Consider the following 26557-nt stretch of genomic DNA (forward strand, 5'->3'; position numbering starts at 1 on the left):
TCTGAAGCTTCACTGGAGTTTCGTTTATTTCGACAATTGGAAAACTAATTCGACTATTCCAATTATTATTTTTAAATATAAATCATCTGGTAAAAGATGAACTTCCTGCAGTTAAAATCCATAATTGATTTAAGATGAATTTTTTCTCATTTAATCCCTGGACGGGAATTGAACCCAAGACCTCACGACTTCTGTAAAATATATAGTTTTTTAATTAAATGAAAGTATTAATTAGCGCATAATATATTTTAATTAGTACTTACAGGATACTTGATTTAATGACACTCGGCTGGGAATTGATCCTTGACTAATTATATTACATACTGATTTAATCGGCGTATCCCCACGGTTGTTTGCACTCCGGATAGACTTTCGAACTTTGAAATATCCCTTGCGGAGAATAGTGTACATACACATCTACATAGACATACACAGATATATGTATATAATATATGCTGGATAATGGATAGAGACAAGGGTGTGCACGGCTGGTTTGTATTCTTTATCAGCTTCATGATGTTTGATGTGAGATCCGCACTCTTGTTACGGTTTAGACAAAATAATTGGCCGTCGCACGTGCCCGTGGGCATGCATCACTTTTATACTCTTATCTACTTTGTGTGCCGCACTCATTCAGATTTATCTGCTCTCCGCTATTTATAATGTATACTCTATAGCTTGACTTCCGTGATATTACCTCGGGCAATCGTTGTCCTGCTACTGAAATTTAATATACTGACAATTTGTTACCAATCATACGAAAATTTATTTTTTACAATCAACTAACCCAGAAATTTTATTAATTAGAGGAGAGGGGGGCAAAGTGGGCCCCTTGAGGAAAATAATTATATTAGGTACTTCTTTTTAGACCCAAATCCAAGTCCTTTTTTAAATTCCTTATTTTATTTATCTTTGAATATATTCTGAAAATCAACAGACATAACATGTAATTTTTTTTTTTAAATGGATCTCAATATTAATTATAAAAAAAAGTTTTCAGCACAAGCATAAAAATTGTAAACTCAGCTTTAAAAAAATCTTATTTATTTTTCTGAATAATTTTTAAATAATCGGTTGAATATTTACGTAGGGGAGAGGGGGACAGAGTGGGCCCTTTAAGGAAAATAATTATAATATCATTCATTTTTTTACGCATTTACTTCTTTTTAGACCCTTGATACTTATTTTCACTTCATTGTGCTGCATCAATTTAAATTGAAAAATCGAAAATTAGGGGCAAAGTGGGCCCTCCAAAAAATTTCAGATTTGATATTTTTTATTCTTTACACGTGTGATAATTGCAAATAACTATAAAACAATTGTATTTTAATAATATAAAAAATTATTAAAATGGTCTGCTACGATATAACTTTAAAACGTAATTTTATTATCTTTAACTTTCTTAATAAATTATATATTTAATGAACAGTTTTGGTGGTCTATTTTAACCCTCATTACATAAGAAATTTCGATAAGCTTATTATCCGTCCGAATTTATTGACGTATAGAAAATTTTGAGGGGCCCACTTTGCCCTCTCCTCCCCTACTCATCTGCTGACTTAATAAATATTAATTAGTCTTGAAAAAAATGATTAATGCCTTGATGTATCTCTTTGTCTGTCTTCTCATATATTTTTATCCAGAATCATAATATTTAGGAGGAGTGTCCTCTTACATCTATACAAATATATTTATATATATTCTCATTTGCCAGGTTTAGAGTCAAATTTTTTGTTTTTTTATGATCGTCTCTATACGTCACCGTCTGTATCGACGTATACTCTATACTACTTTTGCAACTCTTTACATGGTATATATATATATATATATATATATATATATATATATATATATATATATATATATATATATAGTATTGGAAAGTGAAACGAGAGTCGTTGAAAGGGTGCGTGTATACCTGAGTCGAGTTCTAGTCAACTGTTGGATATTCGTGTCGTCCTAGTCAGAAATATCAATATATATGTGTGTGTATGTATATGTATATTGTATATATGTATAAAGTGAATTGAAAGGAATAAGAGAAAAAAATTGTAAAAGATAAAGAGAGACTAATGTAACGACAACTACAAGTAGACTACGACTACAACTACGACGATGACGACGACAGAGTCACGTCGATTCGATGGCGGTGCGGTGTAGTGAGTTGAGGTATAGCTACGACTGAGAGGAAAACGCCGAGGGGATACGCGAAGAGGGTGAACGAGGGGGAGGGAATCGTAAGCGGCTTACGCCCGACGAGCGGAGAGCGACTCCTCGCTAATTATTTATAGGACCCTCTCTCGCTACTCGTATTCACTATCTTTCTCTTAGTCTCTGTCTCTATATATTTATATAGATATACATATATATGTGTATTGTATTTATGTACATACATATATATCTATAAATAAATTTTATATATATTTCACTTGCTCTTTCTCCCTTTCACAGAAGATCTTTCGTATTGAAAATAATACAAATTATTTATTTCTATAAACAGAAATATTTTTAGCGCTCATATCAACAACTCAAGTTTTTTTTTTACTATTTACACTGTACTGTTTTCAAATTCTGATCCTTTTACCCGACACGAAAATTCACAGTGTAATTAATAATTGACGGCTAGTCAGAGAATGAGACGAATAAAAACTTTAACGTACATAAATAATAATAAAATGAAAAATACGATTATGATTAACAATTTAAAAATGACTTTAAAAAATTGAAATTTAAATGAAAAAATGTATTTTATAGATAGTATTTAAAAAAGAGTTCGAATTCAATGTATTAAATAATATCAAATTTTTTTTTTACGGTTTAATTTTATTTTTTAGTGAAATATTGTTGTATGAGTGTTTTATCGATTGTAGAGAGGTCGAAAGGGCATGAGGAAGGTAGATAGAAGGCGTATATAACATAGTACATATATATAAAGTGAAAGAGAGAAAGAGAAACGAGGGAGAGAGAGGGAGAGAAAGCGGAAACCAACGGTCCATTTTTTAGGATTATGAAATACCCGGGAAAATGGGCGATGAAGGGCGCGTTGGTGGTGTAGAGAATACAGAAATGAACCAAGTGCTCAATGAAATAGAAAAAGAGGGAAAGAGAAAGCAAAAGAGGGATAAACATATAAGTTAAGTGAAGAGAATACGAGCGAGAATATTCTGAATAGGGAACATAATCGACAATGCACTCTCGCGCCTCTTGACTTCCTGCCGGGATATTTCTCCCAGATCTCATCTTCCTTTCCACAAGTACCTGTGCGCGTCTCTTTGGCATCACTTAGGATATATCTCCACCGTTCAATGCTCCTAGTTCAAGTAAATATATATAGATATACATTTCAAAGCTGAATTATTTTTTCCACATGAATTTTCTATATAATTTTTTTCCTTTATTTACGTTTTTTAGCCTGATTGATTTCATATTTTTTATACCTTTTACAGTTTTTTCATATTTTCTCTAACGATACTCTTGACTTCCTGGACTTTAGAAAAAAAGATGATAACTTTTCTATAAGATTGTAAAGCTTTGAAAGACGGTTTACTTTTCGGTACAAAAGATCAAAGAGAATGAGCCTCTTGCGTGCATTTTATAGGGCGCAAACTCGGTAATATGTAATATGGTTTTATATATTGGGGTGCGTGGGTGTAGAGAGGGGGGTAAAGGAAAGGAAGTAAAAAAAAAAAAAGATAAACGAAAAGAAAAGGGAATACGAAGTGGTTGTAATAGAGAGTTGACTCGCGATTTTTTACAATTGAATTTAATTTTTTTTTGTTCCTTCATTTCTCTCTGAATTCCCCGGTATGACTAGACGACTCTGTGATTTAATTTAACGCTGAGTTTAAAAAAAGATACCAATTCTTATCACTGCGGTTGTTAATAGTGAATTCGCTTATAGAGTCACATAAAAGAGACAGTTGAATTGGAATTTGATAATCTCATTTTATAAGGGTTAGTTTAACAAGAAAGAAAATTATTAAATGAAGAATGAATAAAAAATCAACTCTGAGCTTTGATGTTACGCCGATGAGCTTGTTGGGAAACTTTGTCAATTGCCAATGGAATTTTTTAAAGTAAAATTAACTTATGGCGCTGTCATGGACGATCAGAGTATTTGGTCATTGATTATTCGATATGAAATATATATACATATATCAGAAATGAGGGATAGTGTGGCGTAACAGTGAAAGTATAAAAGACAGAGACGAGTACTCTTTGGCAAGGATAGGTAGGTAAGTCCAGGCTTAGCCCGGTGACACAGTGAGCCGAACCAAGCCGCGAGCTTACGCCAGTTCTCGGTGAGAGATGGGAATAGAAGCGGCGAGAGAATAAACGAAGAGAGAAAGAGAGAGAATTGTTATAATGGGATCCGGCTAAACGCAAGCCGATTTTAACTCTTTGTCCCAGTACTCGGCCAAGTTCAAGGCCATTGTCTTTTTGTGATGCTACCGGAGAAGAGATTTTGTCAACGTCTTCACGACAGTGTCTCCAGAGCCTGTTATTTATATAATTATTTTATTAAAATTTAGTATTCAAACTAAAAAAAAAATCGTTTTTTTTTTTTTTTTTAAGCCATTTTTTATGTCTGGAGATCATTAATTTAAAAAAAAATGAATAAATATTGAAAGGAGGAAAAAAAGTTTAATAGATGAACAGGTACACGTGGGTCTGTCCAATTAGTGAAAGCATCTACTCTACAAGCTATGAATTGTTTATCCTTTGCAGCATATGCACTGACGCGCGCTTTATAGTTTAGACCGCTTAAAATACTGGCCCTTGTTTGAAAACACGTCATCATCAACTTACTCGTAAATCCTCTTCGACTCTACTACTCTCCATCGCTTCATCTCTCCGCTACATATTTTTCTCTCATCTATATATATACATATCACCCAATCTCTTTGATAGTCTTAATTGTGAACACCTGCAAACAACTAATGAATCATACATTTTATATTTCAAAACTTAAACTTCAATAGATAAACGCATGAGATTTAATCGCGATGAAATCCCCGATAAACTTTCATTCATCCATTTTATTTATGTTCCTGTATACATAATACATCTTTATGAAAAATATCGGACAAATTTCTTGTTGGGTAATAGATCAAGGTAAAAAATACACCTTTAATCCTAATGAATGTTTGAATTCTTGGTTTCCATTTCCGTTATACTTTCTACTTCCATTTTGCTTTAATCCGACATCCGGTTGCATGTAAATATATATCTGGGAAAATGCAATGTAACAGTTAATGATAATAATTGTTTTTGCTAAATTTATTACGCAGAAATGATGGAAATTTTTTGCAGATAACAAAATTAACTACGCAACTTGAATCAAAAGACACATTAACTAAATTGAATGGCCTGAAGGAAGAAACCATTTGTACTATTAGGTTGATTACCCAACACTATGCATTAAATGTATGTATACATATATATATACTATAATAAGCACTATACTTGGACTATGAGGTGAACAATAATCAGCGGCTAACTATATGTATATATATCCGTAAACAATCGAGCTGGGAATCATCTGGAGTAATTGCATATTCACCCTCGGGCAACGTAAATGCACAAGATGAAATCACTAAGATTCGTGTTCAAATGAATACCTTTGTATCTTGTCATTCAATTAAAATAATTACTTCGAAGTATATGTAAAGAAAACTGGGGCAGAATTGGCGGGGCAAAAATTTGGTAAAAATTACGGAGGGTCTATAGTAATTTTTGTCCGTTTTTCTCTGAACAAAACCTCTAAACGCAAAATTAAGAACGAAGTTCGATATGTTACTCTATAATTTAGCAATATGTGTTTTCATTTTTCAAAAATGGTCATTTTTTGAAGAGAAAAACGTGGACAAAGTTTCCATTTACTGCGCAAGTGGAACAAGGATAAACCGTTCGTCAGCTTGAGGATGATAGAGGAAAAAGTTCAGACCTTCTTAGGCAAGAAAAAAAAATTTCAGTTTTCATATTTCGTATACTCAAAGTTTGTGAGTGATATAAAGTATGAGAAGCACTTGAAAAATTTGATTTTAAAAAAGCGAGTTTAATCGAGAATTTTCTATTCATACATTTTAAGAAATCAAAAGGAAAAATTTCTTTATTACATCTTCACTACAAGTAAAATTAAAGTGCGCACATTAATTAAAACCACACGGTAAGAAATATCACTATGCCAGTATAGGCGTGAACGCCATACTGTATGGTATCGAAGATTTTTATAGGTTATAAAGTTGTATGCATATATAATTCAACCATTGCGGGAATAGTAACGTTGGCGATAGTTGTCGCGGACGCCACAATGTCAGTATGGCCGTCAGACCCATACTGCGTTGCCGTATCCACATTGCTTTTGGCTGATAAACCTAGTCTAACGACATCTATATAGTTTTGGTGGTAATACGATAGTATACATTGATTGACACGCCAGAAATTATGGTGGGAAAAACTAGTATCGGCATTGTAGTATGGCTCTCAGGGCCATGCTGTTTCGCCGTGCCTACTATGCATACGTGTAAGCAATACAATAGCTCCAGTACTATACAGTATAGTAAATAACGCCATACTTCTGGGACTCGTTACAATACTGTCTTGGAAGGAGAAAAATTTATTGTGACCAGCGCAATACAGTATACTGACTGTTGCAATACTCGTTTTGCTATATTTAAAGGTTAGTGCGCGTTTTGTTACGTATCGTGCTGACAGAAATACGGATCGCGAAGGTAGCTCTACAGATCGCTCCCTTCACAATACATAAATCACTATCCAGTAGATCGTGCCAATCATAATATTTTTTTCTCCGTGTGGAATATTTCTGATACTATTTTAGTATCTGTATTGAGACCATATCAGCATGGTGTTGAAGCAGTACACAGAAAAAAAGGATTTCTTGGCGCAAAAAATTTTTACTCTTTTCAAAAAAATTTTTACCAGCCCAAAGAAATTTTTTGCATTACGAATTGAAAACAAAAATTTTCTTGGGGAGAGAAAAACTTTTCTTAGGTCAAGCAAAAATTTTTTGAGTCGAAAACAAATTTCTTGCGCCAAGAAATTCTTTTTTTCTCCGTGGAAAAAAAAAATTTGGTTTCCTGCCATATGAATATTTATTTAAAAGGAATAAAAAAAAAATAGGAAAAATAAAATAAGATGAGACATGATCAAGTTTCGAGTTTTCTTTATTTTACCGTAGGAAGATTTTGCGACAGAATATCTATCGGCTTAATATATAGTACATTTATATATAATATATATTTATATATGTATATTAATAACTACTATTTACATTTGCATAAATATTTATACGTACGACAGCATTACATTAATTATTATTAAATTTACTTTTATTACAAAGTTCTTAACTCCTCTGCAGAGTTACGTACAGTAACTGTTTGATTACAATTAAGTCATATCTTTTATCGCTTAAACAATAATAATTAAGTACAATTAACTCATTAACTAATCAATTACGTGATTTAGTATTGATTATTTAATTCGATTATTATTTATTAGATGTATACATAAAATATACATGACGATTACCATAATACGTACTAATATACTGCATTTTATTTATTTATATTTATAGTTTATCTCTTTCCCGATTTAATAGACTAAGTATCTTATATGTAATATTACTGATAATCTGGGTATTAATTAATCAATTATCTCAAGTTAATAGTTTACAGTCTATTCCACAGAATAATCACGAGAGTATATGCTTACAGTAATAATCAAGAGCTTGCGTATTTGAATTATCAATTAATTAAATTTAATATACATATAATATTGTATATATATTATAATTAATATTTTGATATTATCCTTGATTATTACTTTGCGGTCAACGATTTAAACTTATATATATACACGGAGAAATTAATGTTGTTTGAAATACTGTGGTGTCATGGTAGAGCTGGACCATGTGGCCATCTGGTAGAAATTGAAATAAACACAGCGACAATTACGTGGCCAGAGTAAAATTGACAGTGGTTACAATAATTTGGGATATAATCGTCGTCTATTTTACTGTGGCCATAGTAATTTTCGCTGTGTTTATCTCAATTTTTGCAGGTGGCCAACATGGTCCGACTTTACTAAGAGACCATAGAATTTGAAGAGAATAATTTCTCGTGTAGAAGGTGGAACGAAATAAGCCAACGGGGCGAAATGGGACATTTTTTAACAAAAACATAATTTTTATTTTCGTAAATGTTTACATAAAATTTCTACAAAAAATATGAAGTTGGTTACTTTTAGTACGAAAATTTCTGATTGTGACCAAAAAAAAATTTCTCGTGTTAATTATCTAAGCTATTAAATTATTAATCAGCGAAAATTTAACTTGGGAGTAAAATGGATTTTTTTTATAAATTTATAACAGAATTCTGTACAGGGATTTTATGACTCAGCTGTAACGTGAAATTGATATTTATTTATTTTCCATAATTTTTATAATTAAATTCAAATTTTGTATATTTTTTTTTTTACAGGCATTAATATTTTTTTATTTTAAATTTTAGTCAACACAAAAAATTTTTTTGATCAAAATTTAAAACTGTGACCGCTTTTTCTCATACTTTTTCTAGAGACATATATATAAAAATTTAGGAAAAAATTTTTTTTATTAAAAAATGATGTCCTCTTTTGCTCCACAGTTTTGTTTCACTTCACCCACGCCTATAGATATATAATTATATACATATAGGTTAATCAGCAATTAAACCAATTTAGTAAATCTTACACGGATCATATGATTAATCTTAATTTACTATCATTCATACTAATTACTATAAATATTTACAATTTCTCCTACTGATCCTCTTTGATATGAATCTATCGTAGTTTATCTATATAACATAATAACAACACAAAAATTACAAGATTTTGTGCTTAAACACAAAAAATCTTAGCATTATAATTATATTAACAAATTTAAAAAAAAAAAAAAAACAATACGGATTTTGATGCAGAATCCGGCCTTTTGTGGCAGACTAAACAATGACCATGAATAAAAAAAAAAATCATTAGATAATTGATGAAAAAAAAAAAAAAAAAAAAAATCAAAATTGTTCAACTTTTATAATGCAAGCAGATTTTTACACGACAATTAACTCCGCATATGACACGACGGGAAAAGCGATGATCCTGTACAATGCAAGTTAATTAAACCAGTAAAACGATCGGTTAATCCGAATCCAAATCCGAAATCTAAATCACTTTAGATAATAATGTTGTTTTTCCTTTTTTCTTAACGAGATCATTTCGCTTAAACAATAGTATATTGCGTGACAAGAGATGAAACAATGAGTTCACATCGTGTTTAATTCCTTGACACGCAATATAATTTTCATATCACCTGCATTAAAACAGAGAGTTTTTAAATCTAGAGCCAGTCGAAATAGACGAATTTCAGACTGGTAGCGTGGCAAAAAAATCATACTGCGGTTCTCTAAAATTTTTATCTTGTATATTCTCTAGAACAAAATTAGTGATTTGCTAGTTTAGAGTGACAGTGCTCCACCTATTCAAAAAAGTGGTAGCGCGGGAAAAATATAATACTCCCTAAATTTGAATTTATGAAAATTATTGCAGATTCACTTCTTCACTTTTAGAGAGTAATCAAATTTGACATAGAAATTAATGACTTTATATTAATTTCAAAATTTTTTTAACGGAACTGAAATAACTTAAAAAATTTTCCAACCACTACTGTCAGTTCTAGTCATTGTTAGAATGACAAATATTTAAAAGCCTATAACGAACCAGCGCCACGATGGCAGAGATGAAATAGTTATAAGCTAATTTAACGAGCAGAAACTGATCGATTTCTGCGATTGGTTCATTTCGACTGGCTAAAGACACTTAACCTCAGAGTTTCAACGCAGGTGATAAAAAAAATTAGTTATTATATGTAATATAATAATTAATTTTCCAAATAAATTAAATGTCGACTCATACAATTAAACAACGTACTTATCGATAATTAATTACAATTTTTTAAACTACGAAATTCAATAACGGAACTATAATTTGAAATGTACAAAATTTAATCATCGTTACCATCATCATCATTGGTGCTAACGATTGGTGATTGATGATTACGATGAAAAACAACATCCGACGCAATCAATTGGTTTGTGCGCTAGACCATCGCTTGGTATTTTTGTTCCGGTAAAATATAAGTATCTGAAGAGTCACCTGGCGATGAGGCGGACATATCATTAGCGGTTGCATTCAAATGATGATGACCTAAATGCGACATTGAAGATGTCAGAGACATGTTGGGATGATACTGGGAATGATGATGGTGGTGATGGTAATTACTTTGAGGACTGTGATGCATGTGAGACAGTTGTGATTGATAATAATCACCAGATGCATAATGATTCTGATAGCTGTTGTAAGCCGTCTGTCCGGCGGCGTAACACTGGCTGGCGGCGTTACCGGGCGACGCTGAACTCCACGGGAAGCCGTAGTCACTGTGATGAATTTGATTAATTGGTGGTGGATATGACGATGGTGGGAGTTGACTTGAGCCTGGTGTTAATGGAGGTGACGGTGTTGTTAGTGCGCTGCTTGCACCACTTCCGCCAGTTGGCGTTGCACCCAATCGTGGATATGTCGTTGCGTTGGTTGACATAAGGGGTGATGAATTTGAAGCGGGTGCTTCTTTGCCACGTGGTGGTGATTCCGGTGATGTACGACGATTTTGTACAGCTCCTGCTCCCGTCGTTCCTGTTGTTTGATTATTATTCGATGCCGGCTGTGCCTGTGGTTTATTCGTGCACTGATTCGTCGGCTGGCTTGATCTTGAGGATGCCTTTGATGGTGTTGTTTGAGACTGATGTTGCTGTTGCTGCTGCTGGCCTTGTTGCTGCTGTTGTTGTTGCAATTGCTGCCGACACTTTGCTCGGCGGTTCTTAAACCAAACCTGGAACAATTAAAAAAAAACAAACGTTCAATCCGAGTTGTCGATTACAGTTTTATTTTATTTAATGATTTGATGATTTTATATGACAGATATAAAGAGACTCTAAATGTATTATTTTGATATTAATAAATAATAGAAAAAAAAGTGTAAGATCTCTCTTTTGAAGACTCCCTGCACTGAACAACTGGATCCAGTCTAGTGTATTACTCGAAGTTAATCGGCGCAATAGGAAAGTAATCGCGGGCGGATGGGCGTAACATTTCATTGAATCCTGACAATAACAACCTAAAGCAGCCAGGCAGGAATCCATCAGCAGACCAGGGAGTAAAATAAAAATATAATAGAACTAAGGGGACCAAGGTACATGTACATATACATTAAACATATATGTGGGATAAGATATGTGAAATGTATTAGACACGTACACGTACGGGCTAGTATGTAGCCTAGAGTATACATATAAAGCATGCGGTGGCGTTACTGTAACAACAAATAAAACAGTCTCGGGCCCTATGCTCTAACTTTCCTAATGCCTATCCCCTTTTGGCTCCGGTGCGAGATTGAATCCCTGCAAGCACATTCACACTCATGGGCTCACACACTTATACGTTGATACGCTTGCACTCACGTTCACTCGGCTTAACTTGGCCAAGAGATGCGGGGACAAAAAACTTAAATTTGCTCCCCTTATATGCCGCCGCAACCTCGTGCACCCACCTCTCTCCCGCCCTTGATTGTGAGTTTAATCCCTGCACAATGTGGCTAGGGGTGCTATGATTCTATGCTCTGCCTTTAAAAACCAGCATCATTCTCATTCATTATTAAACCAAAAAAAATTTTATATATAAATATATATATATATTTCTTTAACTGAATAAAAATTATTTTCATAAATTTTTGATTCTCTATTTTTGGAAAGACTGATTTAAATTTAGTGAATTATTTTTTGGAATAACTGAAATGAAAATGTGGCAGACGTATCAACCGCAAGAGAAACGATCAAAGGGTGCCCCAGGAGACAGCCCATTACCACCCTGTGTTTACACAACGACACCCTAAGCGCCGTGCAAACTAAAAGCCATATCCCCAAACTTTGAGCTACGACTACTATCCCAAAATATATATAAATATATATGTATATTGTACATGTGTTGAATGTATATACAGAAAAGTGTACATGGCCCTTAGGTCCACATCGAGGTGCAAATTGCACCACCATCTGGTTTATGTCTACAACACTTCGTAGCTCACTTCTTATTATTTCACTCTCTCTCTCTCTCTTGTGTATGCCGCCACAGCTGCGTTGACATTATTATGACAAATATGTTTGCATATTTGTTTAAATGAATAGATACCAAATTGAAATATCAAAGATTTTTATTCAGGACATTTCAATAACCATTAATCCCTGAATAAATGCCACAGATAAATAATTTTTGGTAAGAAAATTATCACCTAATATATCTTGATTCAATTTTTTTTATGTGAATTTATTGAAAGCACGCAGCTGCGGGTTTCTCGCGTACATTTCCGTGGCTGTCGATATTCAACTCACCAGAGACTACAAAGTCTATATATATGTATAGAGAGAGAAAGAGAGAGGAGAGTAGGACGCGTATTACATCACAAGGTACCGGCGAATGAGAGTATAAAATATAAAAAGTTGAGGTATACAAGGGAGGAAATAAAGAGGGAGGGTTATAATCCATGAACAAATCGACAGTACAGCCAGCCCGGTTGTATACACTCGCGTTTCGCAGTTCGTCGCGTTGCTACCCCTGCGTCTCACCCCTGGTCGATGTTATTGGTTGCACATTGACACAGTAAAAGCCTTCATATTTCGTATAACAGCCACCCTTATTCTATAAAAGTGGGGAACGTACTTTTTTTCCTTCCAGTTATCGTCAGGGTCTATATATATATATATATATATATATATATATATATATATATATATATATATATATATATATATATATATATATATATATGAACACCCCTTTCTAGCTGCTCGCCATTCACATCGGCTTAACTGCGAGCTGGAAACTCGGGGGTTGAATCTCTTTGCTTTTGTCCCTATCACCCAATGGCCAAACCTCGACTACTTCGTTCTTGGGGACTTTAATCTCTTCGCGAGTAGGGTACTATCGTAACAGTCTCTTTCTCGTTTGCGATGTACGCGCTGTCCCGTCTATACCTCGGCCCCGACTTCCGCAAAGGAATCGTTATACTAAAGAGAAAATAATGAATAAAAAAAAAAGTCTAAAAAAATTATTCCCGCACGTGACAAAATTTAAGATTTTTTTTTTTTAACCAAACCAAAACGGTCTCAAAAATATTAATACCCGCGATTATTGTGTTAATTAATTTAAATGTAATTTTTAAAGTGACTGTCATCTTAATGAATGTACTTAAGAATTTGTTTATTTGAGCCCCGGCGGGGGTTGTGTGAACAAGCACTAGGGGACCTTATATGTGAGGAGTAAAACAGTGGAGAGTAAAGTACTTGCGCATTACCGCCCGCAGCGAATTGAGATGTTACAGGGACCGCAATAAAAGCGTCAACGAGTCTACTCGCCATCTATCAACGACAATGGAAAAGACAAGGGAAAGAATGAGGAACTGGGGTGATTTTGACTTGTGTAAATACCTAAAATCTTGCTTGTGCTTGCGCGAGCACGAAGCTCTTCCGTTACCACACCAACGCACACTCACATAAAATACATACATATTCAATATATACAAACAATAGCCATAGTATCACTACGACTACAATATGTGGTTTATATATATACATATATATAAGCAATGAATAATAAAATAAATAATATTTTGTGGGTCAAACATCGTCTTACACTACTTACTAGCGCTGTCTGACTACAAACGTCTACTACTACTAATTTTGTGTATGTAAGAATTTAATAAGATTAAAAATAATAATAATTATTACTATTGTTTTAATTAATTTTACCTGCACTCGTGATTCGGGCAGACTTATCTTCATGGCGACTTCTTCTCTCATAAATATATCTGGGTATCTTGTTTTTGTAAATAATCCTTCTAGAACATCTAATTGTGCTCTGCTGAACGTCGTGCGTTCTCTTCTTTGTTTTCTTTGCGTAACACCTGCAGCAGAAAAAAATATAAAATTTTATTAGACATTTTAAGAAATAAAGTCAAGTTTTTTTATAAAAATATAAATCGAGTAATGAGAGTGCAGAGTCACGATAGTGTAATTTTTCGAGTGAGTCCCTTGCGTGATTATTATTATCGGCCCTATACTATATACTCAGGTCGTTTCGGGACCCACGTAATCCGCTTATGAACCGAGGGGACGTTGATGGCGATTGATATTACAAGGGGGTTGGCTTCATCCAAGAAGCTGCACTCTGAGTACAGACTATCGCGTAAACAAGTTCATGTCTCGAGTGTCCATGATAGTCTGGTCTATATAAAATATATTTTATGTACTTGGCTTTATAACTGATGAAAAAAAAAAAATAAACACTGACTAAAATTTACAGCAAAACAGTCTCCATTTAAAGACATGATAATTTTTTAACACAAATTCCGATGTTAAGAATTTAAAGATCTCAAAAAGATTATGAATCTCTAGATGTGTTAAATATATATACATATATAAATGAATAAAAATAAAATAAAGTGAGAAGCGAATCGAATGGAACCGGTACCAAGTCGAAGAGCGTAGCCAAAGATTATATTTATACACAAGCATGTGTGTGCATATATAAGTATAAGTATAAGTATATATGTATGTACATATATATAAGCTATATATGATAGCAGAGAACGAAAGAAGCAAGAGCTACCATAAATGTGACGCCGCGTTGGTCGTCGTATAGGTACAGAAGCACAATGGCAATGTTTACGGGTCGATCGATGCTCCCGGTTTCTGCGGCCATGTTGGTATTTCCCTCTCTCTTTCCTGTCATTCCTCTTTAACCTTACCGTCCGCCCTCCGGTGTGTTAGTACAGCACAGGTCTTTGTCTCTATCTTTATCGCATACTCATTCTTTACTTCTCCAGACTAAACTCTGTCTTTGTTCAAAATTTTTTTCATTTTGGTACTTCTGTACAGTGCCGAGCAATGTCGAGTCAAGAACCAAAAAGACAAAAAAAAATCAAGACGCTTGAGTAAAAAATAGTTTTAAAAAGACAGGAGTGCCAGTACAGATGCCGTGGATTATTTTTTTAAAATAAAAAAGCTTCGTCAAAATCCCGGCAATATCGATGTAGATCGAATCGATTTTTAAACTGACTTGTTTATTGTTATTTATTTTTATTGCGTGGGAAGTAGGAAATGTCTATACTGAATCGAAGATAAAATGTAAATATGAGTGTATAGATTGTAGATGTTGATGTACTGTAGATTTAATAATCAACTAGTAATGCCTATTGAGACTACTGTTGTGTCATTTTAACTCTAGTCATCGTCCGTGAATCTATGATCCATCATTGATCGATATCTCGAATACTCGGCGGTCTTTGGGGAGTCTGGGTCTTATTATCTACAACTGATTGCCGTAGGCGGTTTTACAGTAGGATACGTTTTTTTTTTCTTTATTATTATTAAGAAACAAGCATCTTGATTCTCTTGTTAAGTATGAAGGCGTAACAAGAATTGTTCGTGTATTACCTTTGCTACTGGTTCCGCTTTTGCTGATACTACTGATGATATATTTATATATATATGATGAGAAAGTAAAAATGAGCTTTAGTATATTCTCTCGAGACAATCGAGACGCCATTTTATAAAAGACATGCCGCTAGACAATCAAGAGTTTTATTTATTAAGGAGTGTCTTGGATTTGGGACAAACCCATTGTCAATTTGTTGTAAATGATATTTTATTATTGATATAATAATAATAATAATAAAGAAAATAAATTTTATTTAAATGACATGTAATGTGAACACTACACTGTAAAAAATTCGCGGAGTGAATGCGGATTAAATTCGGAGTGAATGCGGAGTGAATGAATTTTTAATTATTCACTCCCCTCGGAGTGAAATTCACTCCGCAGGGGAGTTTTCGGGGAGTAGATAATTTTTTATTAATTTAATCCCTCCGGAGTGAAATTTACTCCGGAGCGGAGTTTTGAAAATATTATTAATAAAATATAACTCCACTCAATAAAATCGAAGTAAAAATTCGCGTATTACATTATTGATCAGCTGATATGCACACACATACACACATACATATTTTGGCACACACGCGCACTCGCACACACACGCACGCACACACCCAAATACACACATGCACGCAAACACACACTCGCACATACACACATATCGTTTAGCAGTTTCATATAAATTAATAAAAATTTATTTAAGTATTAAAACTCCGCACCGGAGTGAATTGGGAGTGAAATAAAATTTGCGTCACTCCGAGATCACTCCGCTAAAAAAAACTCCCAATTCACTCCGCATGCGGAGTGATTTTTTTTTAAACTCCGGAACTCCGAGTAGCGGAGTGAATTCGGATTTTATTTCACTCCCAATTCACTCCGGATTTTTTACAGTGTAGAGAAGTGGAACGCGAAAAATAAAATCGGCGGGTTTAAATGAAAGAGAATGAAGATGATGAGTATAAAAAAGAGTGAGATGGTATATTAGGGAGGAAAGAATAAAAGTAAAGTGATTGCGGCCGTGAAGGAACGCGACTTCTCACTTGGGTTACCCTAATGGCATAGCAAACACCCGCTGGGTAGCTGATGTTGATGGGTAGTTGGAGTATGATTCGATTTATTATCACCGACGCGTGTTGGGGGCTGGTATACTATACTACATCACATCAGCAATAAGGGGTTGCCACCGGCTCATTGGCCCGCAACAAGATCAGACGCGACCCTATAATATCATCGAATTCGTTTTTAGTTTATTGGATTCCTTTTTATCCCGGGAAATTTAACAATCTCTTCTCTTGACTTTAACTTTCGTGTTATTCAATCACACCCGTCGCTGAATGCTGAATTTTTAAAATCGGTAATCTCTGATGTCTCGTTTTTTTAATACACTGCTTTTATTTTATAAGACTTTTTAGATTTAAATTATTAATAATTTATTCTTGGCGTTATTGGTAGATAATAAAAATTTATTTTAACGGAAATTGGAAACTTTTGTGACGTAGACGTGGAAAAATGAACAAAGAAGAGCCAAAGCCCGTCGGAGAAAATCGAAAATTAATTAAAAGCTGAAACGCTTGGAAGCCAAATGGATTATTCTTTGAAACCGTGAGCTTCGAGACACGTGACAATGTGGTCCTTGTACACGTTTTTATTAGTCCCCTTGATAATGAGGACACTCAATAAACCATCAACCAAAATATACATAACGACTGCCGCGAGCTTTCTCAAGGGCCATCAGCTATAAAAACATTTAGCTACTGCCTTTAACACTTTTGTCCCACCCTCGATACTTTTTATTTTTTTTCATCCTACCAAACTATTGCATATTAAGATATTCTTATTAATCAATATCAATTCAAGTCAATCGGAGTAAATATACAGAACTAAACTCAAAATTTTTATGTTTCCCATAAAATGGACGGTTTGATATCAAAGATGGTTTTCCAAAACTTTTTTTTATACAGTTCTGCTTTGAAATTTCATTACAGATAATATTTAATTTTATCAAAATATGAAAAAAATAAATTTTCCTGAGTCTACTCCATTTTGTCCGAACGAAAAAAATTTTTCCGTCAATTGAAAATTTGCCTTACGTTTTTAAAGTAACGGAAGTAAAAAATTGAGACTAATTAAAAGAAAAAAAATTTCCACACATCTTTAGGTACCCCCCCCCCCCCCTTTCCTCTACATAAAAACGTTGAAACCGTTGCGCTTATTTTAATAAAAAAATAAGTAAATTGTCTATACTTATATGTTACAAATAAACGGGTGGCCTTCATTTTTAGTATAATCTAACAAGAAAGATGAGAGGTAAAGTAACTAAATACAGTGAACATCCGGGACTAATATATAATCGGATGAGTTTCGCATTACAATATGCACCTTCAGAAATAATACACTTATATACACACACTCTTTTCTTCTTAACCCGCATAATCGTCATCATCATCATCATCATCACTAAATACTCAGTAAAACTATTTTGTAAAGTTGACTTACAAATTATTGGCTCAAATATTTATCCGTAAATAAAAAAAAAATACTACCGTGTTTCCCTAAAATACATGAATTTATTTAAATGAATTCTATAAAAATAAATACGTAAAGTGAAATGTATCTGCCTAATAACTATAGTTCGAGAGATATATACTTCAGTCAAGTGTTTACTTAACAATTAGGCGTAGATTTATATATAGTTTGGCTGCGTATATCAATTTTGGTTGTTTTTATCACCCCTCTATATATAGACATAGAGTAACTCATCATCTGAAAAAAGAATCACCCACTTGTGATAGGGAACCCGTGACACGCGTTTAAATAACTTACGATCCTCGTGTTTTTTCTCTCTTTTATAAAATGTATATGTATATGTATATAGATATATATTTATATTTATTATAGGTTATAGTGTAGACTCTATAGTCTATTCTCTACAACACGTAACGCCTCTTTAGGCTGTATACACATTTTCTTGGCATCGTTTCTCACTTGGTGGTCAGTGAGTAACAACCCTCGGCACGTGCAAGTCACGCGCCACTCGAAAAACTTGATACCTAATTGAGTGATTGGTGCTCTTTAAAACCGACAGGTTTATTGTGTATCTCAAATTATGTAAAAATAAATATCTGATGAACACAATATATATGTATATACCCAATAAATTATTCTGATGCATTTAATCGATTTTTTTAATTATTAGACTGTAAGAAATTTGCGGGGTGAAAGAGAATTAGATCCCGAGTAAATTCAAGCGGATGAATAATTATTTATTTTATTACTTTGGAGTGAAATTCACTCCGAAGGGGATCCAGGTCAAAAAATAACTCGATTTGTACTTTTTTGACTTGCTATTAACTTAATTAACTTGACTTTGACGGCTATAATTTTTTTGACTTACATTCGATTTAAAGTAAGAGACCCAGTACCCGATCACTCATGTATTTGTATGTCTATATTTACCAAATATAGATATACAAATTCATGGAGTGATCGAGTGCTAAGTTCTCTGATCGGGTATAAGGTCTTTTACCCTTGTTAACTTGATTTTGGCTACACTTACTTTTTTTAAGTTCAATATGATTTTTTTAATTTAAAAATTTGGCAAATTCAAGTCAAGTATGACTTGGATTTGATTTAAATTTAAGTCAAATCTAACCCTGGTTAAAAACTCCGATTGAAACCATTGAATTCCGATTGGTTCCGATTGAAATCCGATAGACTTTCAATTGGAATTCATTGGTTTCAATCGGAGTTTTTTTATCAGGGAAGACAACGTTACTTTAATTTGACTTAATCGGCGTAAATCGGTACTAAGTAAGACAACAGTCAAAACCAAATGTGTTTTCACATCTTAAAATGTGTTTTCAATTTATTAAAAAAAGAACTTAAACTTGACTTGTTTTTATCTTGCTTTGATTTATTTTCAATTTTTAAATTACTCGAAAATAAAGTTATGTTTTCGCCCAGGAGAATTCATTTTAATATTAACTCTGAATCGAAGTAAATGCGAATTGAAATAAAATTCATAATACTCCGAAATGACTCTCTTTTTTAGTGTATATATAAATATTTTATTAAAAAAAAAATACTAGACTTTGTCGCGAATACAGATTACAAAATTATATTCAAAGATCTTTTATTTTTCGTACTCTCTTTTGGCATTAAAGAGTGAACATGGCAATGACTCCCGAGTTAAGTGGCTCGGTGATAAATATACAAGGCGCTGTGACAACAGAGATAGAGAAAATCGGAGAAAAGAGAATGACGAGACAAGTGATACTTTTCCCACGCGAACGCGCTCACAACATAACATCAATCCCTATAAATATATATATACCAACATTTATTTATTTTTTTTTCCTTACTTTACTTTATTTACATTCTACAATATTTTAGCTCACTATTTCAATGTTGTCCCCAAACAAAATAAACTACCTTTATATATATAAATACCAAAATCTATTGTTTCAAATTCAATGACATTTATTTCTCATATTAAACTTGTATATTTTTTTTCTTGTAATTCAAAATTTCAAAGAATTCATTATTTGTCATCCGTACGATTACTTATTGAGCAAAGAATTCTTCAATTTTCTTATACTTTTATAACAAAATATGATAGTATTGTTGAAGATCGACGTAAAATTTTTTTGAAGCATCTTATAAGCCATCACTCGAGTAAAATGACGACAAGTAACCAACATGCACTGCGTATCCCAACTATTGTATATATATTATATATATAAATATAAAATACATGTATAGCAAGGACAGCATCGAAAGAGAGTAGACCCAACGACGAATGGATCGTCCATGTTTCCATGGAAACTCTCAGCGCGATACGCGTTGGTTGGTCCCGCACGGGCTGCCGCCACCCTGATAAGCGGCTTACTCTCATTCTCTGTCTCTACCTCTCTATACCTCTTACTCTTTCTCTTACACACGAAAATACACTTACACATAAAACACACACGCACACTAACACAACGATACCAAAAACTTTTTTCCTCTTTCTCACATTTTCAACGTCGCCGTCCTCACCCTCATTCTCCCATGTATACCTAAAACTCTGTGTATTTTCTCTAAAATAACGCCCTAGAGCCTACAGCCTACAGCCTGGATGAACGAACTCAATGCCTTTTCCGACGGTTTCCAAGAACGGCTAAAAAAATTTAACTATTTCATGGGAAAATCAATTTAACTATCACTCAAACTTATAATTATTTTTCCTATTATTATTATTGCTACTTAATGTTGTTACGAAACAATGTAACTTAATACATTTCTTAGAAATTTTTTAACTCACGTAATAAAAATAGAGGCTTAATGTGTGTAAGGTAAATTGTTTAGTACATGGTAACGAAGAAGCCTTACAATATGTATGGCTTCATTCGATACATTGATTTACATGCTGATCAATATATGACAGAAAGACAAATTAAAGAAATACTTTTAGATGAAAGTTTTAAATAAAACTGATAATAAAATACTCCGATTTGAAAGAATGAAATAATTAGGGGTAACAAATATATGAAATAGTAATAAGTATGTAGTAAAAGACCTAGTACCCAATCAGGAAATTAGTACTCGATCACTCCATATATTTGTTTATTTATATTGAGTAAAATTTAGTAAAATACATGAGTGATCGGGTACTAGGTCTGTTATCTTACTGTAAAAATTTTGATTAATAGAAAATATATGAAACTTACCCTGAGTAAAGGCACCAAGTCCATGATCAAGTGGGTGGCCATGAGGATGTCCATGTGTAGCAAGAGCAAATGGCGATCCCAAACCGGGATGAGGAGCACCCGGATGAGGATGGGAATGTGGGTGAGGGTGTGAACCAACTCCCATGCCGTGATGGCTGTGTGGATGATATTGAGAACCTCCGGTCGGGGCGCCTGCCTTCATCAAATACCCCGCCATGTAGGCCTGTATGCAAGCCAGCTCACTCGCCGCCACTGCTGTACCCCTATCTTTTTCAATCTCGTTACCACCGTAACCACCCTCGCACCACCAGTGCTGCTCTTCGCGAGTCGTCGTTGTCGGGTCAAACGGCTTCGCCGTCGACAGATTTTCTTTTATGTCTGGATACGGATATCGATCCGGATGGTCCTCCACCTTAAAATAATCATCATTTTCGATTAATTATTTATTATTTTTTTAAATTATTTTTATACTTAAATAATATTTATCAATAATGTTTCTCATACATAATTCCAATCATATTTCATTGTTGGACTATCGTATGGCGAATAATAATTCAATAAAACCGGAAGTCCATGGTGAAAATTTTCCATACCAAATTTTAGTATAGAAAGTATTTTGTAGATTCTTTTTTTTCATTTTTTTTTATAAAATTGAACGTGAGATGCCTAGAGTGACGTGCTTCGTCTCGTGAAGACATGCGGCCTGTGACAATGACCGAATTAGCATTCTTTTTTTCTCCTCCCTCAACAATAATAATAATAGTAAGAGATGAGGGTCTAAAGCGGCGTACCAAAAGAAAAGTAGACTTGTAAAGTAAACGAAAAAAAAGCCGCAGAAAGTAAGACGTGGTTGTATGAATAACAAAATTTCTAAAGTGTAATTGCAAATTCCGAATTACCGGCGGCTAAAAAAATTCTGCTCCGAATGTTTAAACCAAATTTGAATTCAAAATAAATTTTCCTAACGATCGGTATAAAATTTTAAGTTTACTCCATAATTTTAACCCCTTGCACGAAATTTCGCCCACCCGATTCGGAAAAAAACCTTGAAATTAATTTCGCATAGCCACGTGTCGCCGAATATGAAACAGTAAAAATTTGAGGTCATACTGTAATTTTTAAAACTTCATATCGTCCGTAAGAACACACGGTATAATTTACTCAAACAAAACGGAGCACTATGGAGTCAGGAAATGGAAACTGCTATGATCGACGATAATTTTTACTGTAGACACAAGTAAAAATTACAAGTGTTGTAATTTCAAATTTATGATAGCACTTGTTACTTAAAGGGAGATTGTAATTTTTTTTCGCACTCAAGTGAATGAACGGAGCTTTTTTTGACGCACTTGTTCAATAAATGGCGGCTTTGTTGAAATTTTTCTCGAACCGAATGGAAATTATCAATAAATTAAACCGAGAATCGATATGTACCTGAAGATCGGAACGTTTTTCACGCAACGAAATTGAAAATAGTTCATGAAATTTGTGTCTAAAGGCGACTTAAGGGGTAGTTGGGGGTGGCCTGTAATTTTCGGGTGACGAGTGAAACATTTCCGAAATCTAGATCCTGTAGATTTTTTACTTTTCATTTCTTTTTTCTTATTTTCGTTCCGCGAAAAACGTTCCGATCTTCAGGTACATGAATCGGTAGATAATGGAGGAGTTCAGCGAGCCTTGGAATTTATTTTGAGATAAGAACTGTTAGTTGTGCGAAGAACGTGGGCAAAATTATTTGCAAGCCGTTTTAAAAAAAGAAATAATTTTTACTGTGTCGAAGGTAAAAAATATCGTGTTCCAAACGACGGCTATAACTTATTTTCTACTTAGCAACTTTGCTTGATTTTTTCCCGGAAAAACAACGAATTCAAAATTTAAAAAAAATATTTAATAGTCAAATAAGCAAAAAAATAAATTTTTAAATGATGAATTCATTGGTAGTATAGACTACAATCTTTATAGTTTCGGAATCGGAGACTTGCGCACATTGCCACGTGTAATTGTAGAACTTCCTAGGTTTTTTTTATTTGCAAATTGATTATTTTTGTTTCCACATCCGTGTATTTAAATAATACATGTATATATTTAAATACAAAACAGATTACACTCTAAAAAAATATAATAGCAGATGATCGTAATCCATATTCAGTGGGAATGAATCCTTGATTAAAGGTTTAAATTTACACCCACGTACAAAATTTTTTTTGGGCTCACCAAAAGTGTAAAGTTCAAAGGTAAACCAAAAAAAAATCATACATATATGTAGCCATATATACAAAAAATAAAATAAATGAATCACTTGTTTATCACACACTTACTTTGATTACACTATTCCGCTGGTCTATAGTCATCATTTTGAATAAATTATAAACTTATATCCAAATGGTAACATGCAGTTTTGTTGTTAACAAAACTGTTCACTACTGGTAATAATTATAGGTTTAGGGTAAACTTAACAAACGATGCGTATAAACCGAGAGTCTCGAGCAAACTGCAGGTCCCCTCTCAAGGAAGTTACTTAAATAGTTTTTAGGGCCTTGTAAACCTATGGGCCTTCTTGGGAGATAGTGGAGGGGGATCTTTTGTCGTAGGATACCATACTCGTGTGCTGCTTTATTATATATTTTGTAGTTCAGAGAAAAAGCTACTGAGAAGAAGTATATAGAGAAGAAAAAATCATATTTTTATTGTTATTATTATTTATCGGAATACAATGTAATGCATTTCTGTATTTATAATTTATAAATATGTTATAAAATTAATTGGTATTTATTTGTCTACATTCCAATGACATTTTGGAGCGCAGAAAAATAGATAAGATTTAAAATAATAATAGAATGGAAAATAGAAGCTAAAATATCGTAAATAAGAAAAATAATAATAATAATAAAAGTTTGTATAAGTAGTGATAAATTAATAGAATATATATTGATAGATATATGAGTAGAATGGAATGAGGAAAAAAAAATTAAATAACTTTTGAAATGGCTATAAATGATGTGCGTGTTAGAGCAGTATTAATTCAAAGTTATGCCGACGTTAGTTAGCTACTGTTGAGCGGCATTCGTTAAGGAATTTTATATATTTATATATATACATATGTGTATTAAGATTGAACGGAATAAATTGAGAAAATTAATATATTCATATTTTATTTTTATCGTATATATATTTGATATTTTATTTCTTATTCGTATTTAAATACGGAAAAATATATTTTAATTTGTCTCATTTATTTTAATTAATTGTATTTACGAAAATCATTTCAGGAGCAAGAATCCCAAAAAACATTTTATTTTTTTAAATTTTTTGTACAAATTCAAATTTTTAATTTGAAAAATCTATTTTATTTTTTTATATAACGAACGATACGATAATCGATCCAAGAGCTGAGACAACTTTAATTTTTATGGAAAATTAGCCGTAATCTTAGACAGAAAAAAAGAATTTTTAAGCCCAAAAAATTTTTATCAGCCCCAAGAAATTTTTTACATTACGAATTGAAAACGAAAATTTTAAATATTTATTTTATTTCTTTGTAACGAATTAAAAAATAATCGATCCAATATTTAAGACTAATTTTTATGGAAAATTAACCGAAATCTTACACAGAAAAAAGGATTTTTTAGCCTAAAAATATTTTTATCTGCACCAAAAAATTTTTTACATTCCGAATTGAAAAAAAAAAATTTTTACTTTATGAAAAATTTATTTTTTTCTTTGTAACGAAGTCAAAAATAATCGATCCAATATCTAAGACTTTAATTTTTATTGAAAATTGGCCGAAATCTTACACAGAAAAAAAAAAAATTTTTGGCCCAAAAAAATTTTTATCAGCCCCAAGAAATTTTTTACATTACGAATTAAAAACGAAAATTTTCACTCTATGAAATATTTATTTTATTTCTTTGTCATGAATTCAAAAATTATCTAAGATTTCAATTTTTATGAAAAATTAGCCGAAATCTTACACAGAAAAAAAGGATTTTTTGGCCCAAAAAATTTTTATCTGCCCCAAGAAATTTTTTACATGACGAAACTGAAAAAAAAAATTTTTTGGAACGGGAAAAAATTTCTTGCGCCAAAAAATCCTTTTTTTCTGTGCATATTTTCCATCAAAACTTAAAAAATGAAACGTTCATTCATAACGAATTCTTACAACTGTCATTGCACTTAAAAAAGTATTAACTAAAAAAATAAAACATTTTTATCTGTTACATATAACAACCTCTTTTCTAAACAAGATAAAATTAATAACATAAAAGAAACAAACAAAATTAATGTTCTAATATTATCCAAGCTGTTGGTCAAAGTGGGATTAAAAAACATTTCCTCTCAAAGTTTAAGGATTACACCCTCGAAATATTCATCTATATATGTATATAGATATAGGTATATGTACAAAGCAAATATAAAGAACATAAGCGTAAAACAGTCGCGTGCTAAACCGGAAAGGGGAACACGTTAAAAAGCTTCTCGGCTTATCCATCACCGAAAACTTAACATTGCTATGTTAAATGGCTAAATAAACTGACTTCTTAATATATATACTTTTTCTCCTCATTTTTATATACCTGTGTTGGTATACTAGAGTGTAGAATAGTAGCGCTCATCCGGCTTATATGTATTTTGTAAGTCAAGAAAATAATAACGTATTTATGCACTACTTATTTTAATATCACCCAACTTATAATATGTATATATACAAAAAAAAAATATATATCCTATGTGTAATATAAATAAATAAAAAAAGTAATTCATGATGAAAAGAGTTGAAAATGCGTGAGGGTTTGACGCGTGAGAGGGCAAACGAGCGAGTGAAGGATTGTGGATCGAGACACACGTGAGTAGGTATGTTTACACGGGAGCATTATGGCGGATAATGTTTGTTATAGGCTTCCACGTTATCAGTGAGAGCGAGAGAGATAAAGATATAAAACTACTGGCTATCCGTTGTGTGCACCATTAAAAGGCAGCTTGCGCGATCCGCTTACGCCGGATGAGGCTTAAATTGACTGAGAGATAAAAACTATTAATGTTAGTCTATTAAAATTACTAAACACTTTTTGTTTATCTAATTAAATATATCCCTACTAATTACCATTACATAACATTATAATTATTGTCAACATTGACTTACATTATACTCCTGTCACGGCTGCTAAGAGGATTTGAAGCGATTTTACGTAAAACTGGCGTTAAAAATTTTCTTTATATCCAGTGGCTCTGATCCTAAGTACGGGTATTCATAA

The 26557-nt window shown here is 32.9% G+C and overlaps 1 protein-coding gene across 1 annotated transcript; it reads right to left on the reverse strand.

Moving 5' to 3' along the window:
* Positions 1-7169: 7169 nt before the first annotated feature.
* On the reverse strand, positions 7170-23808 carry LOC130666713 (homeobox protein OTX1 B-like). The gene is made up of 4 exons (XM_057467942.1): positions 23624-23808; positions 21306-21717; positions 13914-14068; positions 7170-10942 (listed from the first exon to the last, which is right to left on the reverse strand). The coding sequence occupies exons 1-4, from the start codon at positions 23657-23659 to the stop codon at positions 10154-10156; spliced, it is 1392 nt and encodes a 463-aa protein (XP_057323925.1). The 5' UTR covers positions 23660-23808; the 3' UTR covers positions 7170-10153.
* Positions 23809-26557: the final 2749 nt, after the last annotated feature.

The sequence above is a fragment of the Microplitis mediator genome, chromosome 4, assembly GCF_029852145.1.
Source record: "Microplitis mediator isolate UGA2020A chromosome 4, iyMicMedi2.1, whole genome shotgun sequence".
Taxonomy (NCBI): Eukaryota; Metazoa; Arthropoda; class Insecta; order Hymenoptera; family Braconidae; genus Microplitis; species Microplitis mediator.